This window comes from Pygoscelis adeliae, unplaced genomic scaffold (genome assembly GCF_000699105.1).
Source record: "Pygoscelis adeliae isolate BGI_AS28 unplaced genomic scaffold, ASM69910v1 Scaffold166, whole genome shotgun sequence".
Lineage (NCBI taxonomy): Eukaryota > Metazoa > Chordata > Aves > Sphenisciformes > Spheniscidae > Pygoscelis > Pygoscelis adeliae.
Window position 1 is genome coordinate 5,963,146 of NW_008825156.1, and position 11,332 is coordinate 5,974,477.

Genomic DNA, 11,332 nt, shown 5'->3' on the forward strand with positions numbered 1-11,332 from the left:
ATCCCGAGCCGAGGTGACCCCCTCGCAATAACTTAACGGGGAGCATAGACCAGTAAGCGAAGGAGCCGTTCCGCATAAGCCAACAAATGCAGTAACCGCTCCCATAGTGCTCACTCGGTGATAGTAACACTCTAAACGGGACATTCAAGTTGCAGATAATCCAGTTTTTCCATACCTGAACATACAAGGCCAATGTATATAAATCGTAATACGTTTTGTAGACAGACAGATGGACAGACATGTTTCTCTGAGAAAACGTCACTAATATCCAGCAATGTCCCTTATTCGTAGTGTGGTTGTTACTTATTGCCACCCAAGAGCAGCGTTCACCTTCTTTCAGAGGGCAACCAACACTGGCGAGAAGCAGTATTTCCAGCCGTTGTCTCTTGAGACCTGGTAGATCAAGCAGTTTCCACGTTTTCCCTACTTGGGTAGGAACCCCCACACCCAGCTGATGCTGCTAGGGCTGGATCCAGCCTGTCCCTTGCATGGGAGCCGGTGCCAAGAGAGTGCTTGAGCCCAGCTGGGGAAACCACTCGGATGCATTTCAGCTTCTCTGACACACTTCACGGAGGAACAGCAGGCTGCGTGACTCAGCCCATTTATTCCCTCTCCTCTTTTTTTATACCTTGTGTCTTTCTTACATCCATTTTCTGCCCTCAACTGCTAAGTAGCGGCACTGTACATCGTCAAAAGCTGCTCTGTTCCCTCTCTCCTTCCCCAGCCCCAAGTAAGTGGCTGTGATTTCATAGGAACTAAAATAATCCTTTAGCTATCGTATACTTTTCAATTGTGCTATTACACTTGGTTTTAATACAGTGAGTTGTGCAATACTAACAGCGCATCAGGCATCTCGGTAAAGGAGCTTGAGTTACTATGGAAACACAAAACACCTTTATTTAAAATTCAGGGAAAATTGCCAGCAGAGTATAATGAGCATACATCAGGTTTCAGCCTTAGCCAAACAATTTGTCTGCTTAATGACTGTATCTGCAATGAAAGTGTTTTGAAGCGTGAAGGTGGCTCTGTCTTCCTCACCACCCACACTCATAGTCTACGATGGGCGAATCAACCGCTGAGTTGAAAAACATGCTGAATCTTTAGAAAAACACAGCTTGAGTTTTGAGCTGAAGTAAATAATGTGCAGTTCCAGAGGCACCACTGCATTTGGAAGAACTCAGTGTAGGAAAAGATTTCTAATAGATAGTCTGATAGACTAATTCTCTAACACACTCAAAGAGTTCTAATACACAGGTAATAAATACACTTCTTTTTAGATGGCTGGAACTGCCTTTGGGACCTTCAAGCCCTGTCTTGGAGCTTCCTCAAATCCAGGGACACCAAAAAAAGAAACGGGAGGTTGTGAGTCACAGGCTTTTGGTGCTGCAGGAGGTAAAGATTACTTCTTCTAGAAGATGAGTCCATTCTTCCCCTAGTAAACAGTAAGCAAAACTGCTGGATGAATTATTTAAAAAAAAAAAAGTACTGGAATTTTTTATCTTAACATTTAGATTTTCTTAGGTTTGGGGGTTTTTTTGTCAGCACACTAGTATCAGAAGCAGTACTGTTAAACCACAGTTAAAAAAACCCCAACAAACAAACGACAAGAAAAAAAGTTTAAAAATGCAAAGGAAGGGTGATTTTAAGGGGAAAAAATGATTAAATGATTGCCCTGACCATAACAGACCTATTTACAGCTGCTCTTCAGCTATCTGATCTTCCAGAAGGGCTGAAGTTGAGTTTCATCTTCAAAAGAGCTCTGGAAGATTTATCTCTGGAGTCTGAGCCTACTGGAGTGTAGCCCAGTCCTTACTGGACCAACCCTCTTCAAGTTAATGGAGCTGAGCTCTCACATCTAATTTGCTTTTTTAAAATAATATAGAATGTTCTTTAATAACAAGATTTGTTTTGAGAGTGGCAACCACGCGCTGGCCTCTCTAAGCTAAACCTTGCGCTTTGCTATCAGTGCATTGTGTTGAATTAGAAGTGAGCTTTTACAATTCTGTAGCTTCTGTCATATTTGTCTTCATCATCAAGACTCATACAACTAGTCCCCCCTGAGAGCTGCTGACAGTCCTTTTGATCATTCAAAGGCTCTGGTTGTGAGGCTCTGGGGAGGGCAAAATCCTGGTCCCATCCCACAGCAGGGGTGAGCTGTGGGGTGCAGCAAACCCCCCATGGCCATTGGGGCACAGCCTGAGCAGGGCTTTCGGGAGCAAAAGGCAAGATTGTGCAATGAAGGACACAGCACAGGCAGCACATCGCGAGGTGTTGGGGGGGGAGCCACTCCAGGGGCGTATCTTTTCTGCTCAGTCATCTTCTAAAAATGGCTTATGAAGAGCTTTATATTTCCAGGTGCTGTACGTGCAGAGCGGGCTTCTGCTTTTCCTTTCCTGTTGCAGGAATCTTCCCAAAGTCACATCATCCCTGTAGCCAAGAGTGCACTAAACCGTGTCTCTGCTTCTCCTTACTGTGCTGCACTGATTCGCATGCGAATAAGAGTATTTTAAAACCTTTTCCCTGTAAAATAACTTTATGCACTAAGTGGTAATAACATTGGACTCTACTGTGCTGCATCAAACAATTTGTGTAGGGTTGCTTTGCATTCTGCAGCTGAATAGGCATTCGCTGTCACAGGGTGGATGTTCCTCAGGGCAGGTAGGGTAGACAGTATTTACCATAATTTTAATCATCTGCATTATGATTATTTCTTACTAATGCAAATTACCATCTTTTTATGTCAGTTCAGCCTATTCACATTCAGAATTTGCCTGCTTCCCTTCCTTTTCTCAGCTGAGAAAATCTTTTCATTATCAACAATGATGTAAAATAAAAATCTGAAGGGATTTTGTAAATAAGTAATTGAATCAGCACTTCTGCAGCCATTGCCAACGTGAGAGCAATGTGACATTTGCACAAGAAGAAAAACAAAGTAAATACAGATTGTCTTTTGTCTATTCCCTATGCTCGGTTAAAAAATTAAAATGATGGCAGCACTTGTTATTACAGTAGCCTTTACTTAGCAAAGAAGTGTGGGAAGCAATTAATTACAATGTCAATTGCTCTAGGCTAATGAGAAATTCACCTTTCAGCAGATGGGTCATCAGCATCCGTTTGAATACGTTCTGTCACTGGTACTGCATCCCTTAAAATAAACAGCGCAGTTTTGTCTCGAGTTCTGTTTTGGGCCAAAACCCCAGTGACTCTGTTCAGGTCTAGCTGGTATTCTGGCCTCGTGATCTTTGGTCTCTGGAGAATGCAAAGAGAAATCGATGCTGGGGGGGTGGATGGGGTACAAGGTTTACAATAAAAGCAAACTTTCCAAATATAGTTCATCTCAGAGACCCATTACATTGCAGTAATGCAATGTAATGGCTGGTGGCTTCCTTCCATAATCGAGGCATTATTTTGCAATCTGCTGTTAGAAGTTACGTAAAGCCTTTCACAGCAGAAATATATGCATATGGAAAGGACAAGCTAGACAAACTGTTTAGCTCTGTATTTCTATATTTGTATTTATATTTATGATATGAAGCAAATGGAGGGAAGTGCTGAAAGAGCTCTGCATTTATTTTATCTTTCTGTCTCAGTGAATTCACTCTTGACTTTTCTGCGGGCTGTAACAGTTCAAGGTCCCTCTCTGTTAATGCAAGGTCAGTCGGTACTCTCGCACACTGGAGCATTTTGTTAGTACCAGCTGGCTCCCCATATCGCGTGCATGGGTAGCATGCGGTGTTCTGCATATGGTTTCAATTAGTGACATATGTCATGCTTTATCAATGCAATTCCAGGTGCATGTCCCTTCCTTCAGCAAACGACACGTGCTGCAAATACAAGGAACAGCAGCTTGTAGATGAGAAGGGGGCTTCAGCTGGTTAACCACAATCTGTAAGTCCACAACTCTGACTTCATCCCTTGCAGCATGAAGAACAGCTTCTGCATTTGTTTATTTAATCCAAAATTTATTAACAGACTCCACCAGGCCTGACCCGGCAGGACCTTGGGCACCCTGCATGCATTGCCCATGGGAGAGACAAGGTCGGCGCTGCTCCACACGCTTTGTCTTGTACTCCCTCTTCTTCTCCCCAGAAGAGCTTTTGCCAGAGGCATGTTTGCGTGGAGGAAACTATGTCCAAAAAGGACCCACAGTTTCTTCCCCACAGAGAGTAATCCGCTGGGATTACTCTAATAAATCTCTGCTCCCTGTTTTGTATTCAAAGGGATCGGCACTAAAAGTAAAGTCACTATGAATCCAGAACATGCTCTACCCAGTGCCAGCCATTTCATTCCAGTCTTTGCTGCAACCTGCATGGAAACACTATAGCCGGTGAGAGATATGCTAAAGGCCATGCAAAACTGTGATTACGACACAACTACAGGCCTTTTTGCGATAAAGTTTATCATTACTTTTCTCAAACTTGTTGCTAAGCAGAGGGGCTTTAATCAATAACCTCAACAAGTAACTGGGAACGCCTCCATGCGTTGGCTCCATTTTCTTCCCTTGCCTGCTATTTTGGTCACTTTTCCAAAGCACACGTCAAGCGAGCCCTGGATGGATGTGGGCCCCCCTCATTCACACTTCAGTGTCGATAGGAAATGAGGGGCATACGCTCAGCATCTTGTTGGCCTGGGTCAGCAGCAGCAATGAGGTTACACTGCAGACGCCTGCTTTAATTAGGAGCTCTTTACTTTGTCAGCAGACCTGGGCAAGATAAAATGAAAGCTTGGAGGCAATGAATTTAGTTTTGCTCTTTTAAGCTTATTTCAGTTAGCATTTTCAACCTTTCTCAGATCTTGGCTTACCTATTGTATTTGATTCTACTTTCACTGGTCTCTGCAGTGTAACATTAGCGATATTCTTTTTTTTTTTAGATACATCATCCCTTATAACTGCAAGAGCAGGAATCTCCATATTCTTCCTTTACCAAGAAAACCATTCTTACCCATTGCTTATCCCTAGCAGCCACAGTGTCATACAAGGTATTTCTTATAAAGAAAATTCTAATAATTCCACACATGTAGACCTGCACAGAGGAGGTAAGTTGCATTCAAAGACAGCATTGTGCAGAGGGAGTTAGATACTTCAGATGACCACAAATATTGACACTATGGCAGTAGTTTGTATTCTTAGCTTGTACGTCATGGTGACCTACACACCGGGCTCAACCCTTTGTCTTCTGCCGTTAATCATTATGGATGCCGAATTCATAGGCTGTTAAAATGTGCACAAACAGTGAAAATCAAGTGAAGTCTTCTAAGTAAACAAGGCCCTCAGTAACTGCTTTCTAACATGACCTTATTTCAGAGGGTTCTTAGAAGAAATTGTGGTTCCACCAGATATTTTTAATGTCAGTCCTTTCGCTCTGATGTCTGTGCCTAGATGCTGACTTGGTTGGCATAAAGTCTTGCTCCATTCAGATCAGAAGGAGTGACACCACTTTCACACAAAGGGAGGTTCTGGCCTTTGAGTTTCATTCAGATTAAATCTCTAGTACAGACAACCTAATAGCTGGCTCTCCTAGTGCTGCTGAACACTGATTTTATGCCACCGCATTGCCAGAGTTTGTGTGGAAGACGCCGCATGGCGGATGCCCTACTTGCTCTGTTCCCATGACAACACCGTGCAAAGCAGCTCCCTGCGAGCTTCCCCCTGACTGCCTCATCACATCCATCAGCTGTGTCCAGGCTGCAACTTTCAACCCCAGACAACAGCTCTTCCTTCAACTGCAAGAGCAGGAATCTCCATATTCTTCTTTACCGAGGAAACCATTCTTACCCATTGCTTATCCCTAGCAGCCACAGTGTCATACAAGGTATTTCTTATAAAGAAAATTCTAATAATTCCACACATGTAGACCTGCACAGAGGAGGTAAGTTGCATTCAAAGACAGCATTGTGCAGAGGGAGTTAGATACTTCAGATGACCACAAATATTGACACTATGGCAGTAGTTTGTATTCTTAGCTTGTACGTCATGGTGACCTACACACCGGGCTCAACCCTTTGTCTTCTGCCGTTAATCATTATGGATGCCGAATTCATAGGCTGTTAAAATGTGCACAAACAGTGAAAATCAAGTGAAGTCTTCTAAGTAAACAAGGCCCTCAGTAACTGCTTTCTAACATGACCTTATTTCAGAGGGTTCTTAGAAGAAATTGTGGTTCCACCAGATATTTTTAATGTCAGTCCTTTCGCTCTGATGTCTGTGCCTAGATGCTGACTTGGTTGGCATAAAGTCTTGCTCCATTCAGATCAGAAGGAGTGACACCACTTTCACACAAAGGGAGGTTCTGGCCTTTGAGTTTCATTCAGATTAAATCTCTAGTACAGACAACCTAATAGCTGGCTCTCCTAGTGCTGCTGAACACTGATTTTATGCCACCGCATTGCCAGAGTTTGTGTGGAAGACGCCGCATGGCGGATGCCCTACTTGCTCTGTTCCCATGACAACACCGTGCAAAGCAGCTCCCTGCGAGCTTCCCCCTGACTGCCTCATCACATCCATCAGCTGTGTCCAGGCTGCAACTTTCAACCCCAGACAACAGCTCTTCCTTCAATTAACAAAAAGTGTTTTACAAGGAAAAAAAGGTCTATTTGAAATAGCGATGTTTTGATTGTCAGAGCAGAGAGCATTAAGCTCTCCACTACCCAAACACTGGGAGGATGGCTGAGTTTGGTTTGCCATTTTACACTGCACACTGCTGCTCGGTAATGTAATCAGGAATGACTTTTGTTTTTGCTCCAGGGACTATTTGTTTTCATTGGTGCTGGGTAGAGTGTGCCTGATTCTCCATGTATGCCGAAGTGAATTAAAATACAACAGCACTTCAAGTAACTCCTGATTTCATGTAGTAGAAGGCAAGGAGTTGCTCGGACTAATTATTGTGGAGAGCAAAATCTGCTTTTGTTGGGGGCGAGCCTCATCCTGCCCATCCTCCAGAAACTGTATGCCTCCTGGGAGTGCCCCAAGAGCGAGGCCTTCACAAGGGCCAAATACATATCGGTCAAGCCAGCAGCTCTCCAGGCAGAAGTCTTTGGAGCTGATGCTTTTGGCTGTATAGATGAGAAATGTGAAGCATAAAGATAAGTTCAGGGCATTGAAGCTGGGTGGCAGTGGAGGAAAGTGAGCTAAGTTTTCCTGCCTGCCAGTCCAGTGCAGTGCAATAGTGAGTTGGAGGATAGTATTCTTTTTTTTTAAGTTAAAAATATTTTAAAACATTTTTTCCAGTACAGATTCTAAGTTTGTTTTGCTTTTTATATGTAGACCAAGAGCTCAGTCTGTGGCTTTGGCTGTACCACTCCCAGTTGCTCAGTATTTGTCTCAACACGTGCATGTTGTCATCTGGATAGGAGGGAATTAAAATTAGGCTTGATAACCAAGAAAGGGCTGGGATCCTTACTGGGACTCACCGAAGGGCTGGAGCCCACAAAGGGGCTTCTCTAAGCCTTCCTGACTGAGAGGAACTTGCAGCTGAATGCTGACAAGGTTATCCCCTTTCCAGCATGTGAACAAGCATGGGCACTGGCAGGTGCTCTGTCCTGGCATGGCCATGGCCATACCAAGGACAAGTTTTCTGAGGTGTGAGCAATGGGCTGACTTACCACCTCTGATGTCCTCGAGCGGTGAGTGCCCATAAGAGGGCATCGCGGCTGCGTCAGCGAGCCGGACCCTACGCACCCTTCCTCTGACTGCAGTCCTCTGAGCATATCTTGCCTCGCGCCTCTGTGCATGACTCAAGAGACTTGCATGACCCTGACTCAGAAGCTGGGTTCACCCTCACAGGGCTCAGCATGAGGTGCTCCCTGCACCGCATCAGAGGACACTGGCAGGCCCATAGGTGACAGCACATAACCCATCGCTGGCATTTGCCCCACCAGCAGCAACTGAACTCATTGTGCCCTGGCTGCTGCGTCTAAGTTTTATAGCACTGCAAAGACTTGGTATAAAATCCACTGCAAAAGCTCGTTACCCTGGTAGACAGAAAGCAGTTTGTACGTTATGAACTCAGGGTATCTGCTGAAAGGCTGTTTGTCCTGCTGCTTGGTGACCACAACATGCATATTTTGATTTGGTCCATTATTCAGTGTTGTCCAGCCCAAGCATTTCTGTGACCCCAGCATCAGCCTGCACGTTACCTTCCACTTCATTCAATTACTGGCTAATCTGCTATTCCATTTTATTTGATCTGAGCGTTAAAGACCAAATCACGTGTACTGCAAATTACACAATGTCCATCCTTAACTTGGACGGCTTCAAGCAGGTGCTGAGGAACAATTAGATCACTGTCTGTAGGAGCTGCCATTTAACTAAGAAAGAAAAGAGAACTCTAAATAAGACAGATGCAGAGAGAGACCAAAGATTGCTCACACTGATAATAAAAATGAATCAAACATCATTAGCAGTCTCCAGAGAGCCCAGTACATCATGTGCTTCTGAGATGTGCTTCTGGTTGTCCTCTGCCTGACAAGAGCACCCGCTTCTTTAAGCTCGAGGGCAGAAAGGAGCTTTGCTGCATCAAGAAAAAGATCAAAATTCGGAGCCTTTTTCAAACAGAGTGGTGTGGCTTTTTTTGAAAGCCGTTTGGGCCAGCCTGCGGTTTAGTGGTGCCAAGCAGCCACAGTCTCTGGGGATGTCAATAAATACATGCAGGTGATTCTACTAAATACATGGCCTTGCTTTTCTTCCTGTGGAGTGGGACTTACCTGGAGGCAGTCCACTCTGAGCAATGTTCCCTGGGAGGCTTCTTCTACACCCACCTAAACGCAACTGCGATGGCCTTTCGGGTAGGCAGCATATTCCAAGCAGGAGAGCTGTGGGGAGAGTTGGTTATTAACACCAGTCTCTTATGCATTATTTTAGCACACGGTTATTTCTACTAAAACATCATGTCCTTCCTTTTGCCATCCTGCCTGTCTTCTTCACTAGCCAAGTTGCCCTAATTTTAACTCACCAGCCTCAAAAGCTGGACACTAAGTCCATTCTGTTTGTATCATGTTTAATATACTGAAGCCTTCTGGGCTTTACAACAACTGAATGTTTTGTTTGGGTTTCTGTGTATGTGTCTTTTGGGTTCATTTGTTTGTTTACCCACCACCACTTATGTTTATAGTTTGGTATTGTGGGAATAGCGGGGAAAGTGAATAACTGACCTTGTTAGTTGAAGATGTGTCAATTCAGGTTTAAAAATTAAGAGAAGAAAATCTAAAAGAGTGAAAGAAGTCCAAGGTTTCCGTTTGCACATGAGCATGTAGTTGTGCAGACCTGCAGCCCTCCCACAAACCAGTCTTACAGCTGGTGCATTTTATCCCTTCATCCTGTCAAGCAGAGTCCTGAGACTTTCTCTCCCAAAGCCCTGGGGATAGCCCGCTGATCTCACTGTGACCGTGGCGGTTCACACCGCTGAGGATGGCGCTTTACCTTTGCTGTGGCTGGCCTGTATTGCGTTAGTTACCTGTGACCCTCAGGAAAAAATAAGCCATATTTTTCTCCTAAAACAATAAGAGGTGCATCTGGATCACCTTAACTCAATTTGGGACAGCAGAGCGTGGAAGTATGGGGAGAGCAACTGATGTGGGCTCATTGCCATCAGCGTCTTCTAATACAATTTTTGAACGAGAGCATCCTATTACCTCCCCCTTCGTACAGACTATGATGATGCATTACATGAGTGTTTTCTCCAAGTAGTTTTTTTTCAGCTGCCACTGTGCTCAGTTGCTCTCTGGATAGGTACAGGTGAACCCATTTTCCCTTCTTTACGATAACTACTTTGATAATGCATGAATTCCCAGTAGCACACTGTCAGATGCTCCCCTGAGGGCAGGGGATGCTCCTTGAAGTGGAAAATGATCTTGGCAGGAGAGGAAGGACTTTGCTGAGAGTTAAATAACGCCCAAACAATATCAACATAAAGTCACCACCCCTTGTCAAAACAAGCTTAGGCTTTCTCTCTTCAGCTGTGCCTCCCTACTGAGTGGAGCGAGCGCTGCCCCGTTGTGCCACATAGGCCTGAAGCACTTGCGCAGCACAAGCAAACAGGATTTTGGAGCTCCTGTGGTGGGACAGGTTGCTGATGAGCATGTCTTGTGCACCACAGCAGGGGCCTGGGGGGCCTGCAGCAGCAAGGACAAGAGTTTGTTTGCCTGCCCCATCCTGCCCATGCATGCGGGTTGTCTGTCCCCCCAGCCTGCTAACCATAACCACACCATGCTCAGAGAGCAAATTATTTGGCAAGGCCTTAGTGCCAGAAGAGAAAATAAACTCCTCACTTACATAGTCTCCTTCCCCTCATTAGTATGACCTTTTCGGAGCTCCCCTCTACGGTGAGCAGAAACAACAGCATCTCCGCTGGTTAAATCATTGCTCTGTAGCAAGCTCCTCTAGGAATCTGTCCCACTAGGCTCCTTCTAGCTGTTAAAACATTGACCAGGACCATAAGGAGCCCCACTGAGAGATGTCTCAGTCCTCACAGCTAAACTGTACCTGGGATCTTCACTTTACTCATTACTTAATTGGAAGGCACTGAACAGGACACTGGAAGATGGCTTGTGACCTTAACGTCACAGCATACGAAGCAGCAGGAGGAAAGAGATGCTAGGCAGAAGCTTCCTTGCAACAAAATGTGGTCTCAGTTGGAGCAAATTTATCTAGGAATGCTAAGCTGTAAATGCCAAGTTAATTAGCCCTCATACATAATTTGTTTTTAAAAATACACTGTTGTCTCCTTCTGGAGGAACAAGAGCCCATTTTCTCCTTCTGTTAGCCTGAAAAGTCAATCCGAAAAATGTCACTGAAGCCTAAATCAAGAAGCATCACGATGCTTTCAGTAGAGGAGCTCTCTGTGAGTAGAAGGAGCTTAAAATCCACAGATTTCCTCTCTAAACCTGCCAAGCCAGAAGGCCAAACAGCCCTTCCCAGGGCACCACTCATAGCAGACCCACTTCACTGGAATCTCAAAGGTCTGCACTGCTGAGACCCAGTTTCCCTGTTATGCCAGCTCCGAGTCATGTTTTGCCCAATTATGGGTTTTTTTCTTCTTAGCCAGCACCGGAAAAGGCTAATGGCAAAATCCTGATCATTTTTCGTGTGTCCTGATCTCTACTGGCCTGGATAAAACAAGGTAACTGGGCTGCAACACACTCATGCTGGGCTTTGTTTTCCACCCAGGGATTTTGAAGTGTTTTTTGGATTTGTGATCCAGGGAAGACCAATGATTCACCCCCAATTATATTTTTCTTTTCAAATTAATAGCCAGCGCCGTCTGGTGTTGCAGAGTTTCTCAGATGGAGCCTGTTTGCCCCTGTTCTCCATGACTCAGTGTGTTTTGCAGCCATT

At 44.7% G+C, this 11,332-nt stretch overlaps 1 protein-coding gene across 1 annotated transcript in view; it reads right to left on the reverse strand.

Moving 5' to 3' along the window:
• Positions 1–241, reverse strand: part of TMEM9B (TMEM9 domain family, member B) — a 12,582-nt gene extending 12,341 nt beyond the window's left edge. Inside the window, exon 1 of the mRNA XM_009328618.1 lies at positions 176–241. Coding sequence (XP_009326893.1) covers positions 176–241 — 66 coding nt within the window. The remainder of the gene's footprint in view (positions 1–175) is intronic.
• Between the last annotated feature and the right edge of the window lie 11,091 nt (positions 242–11,332).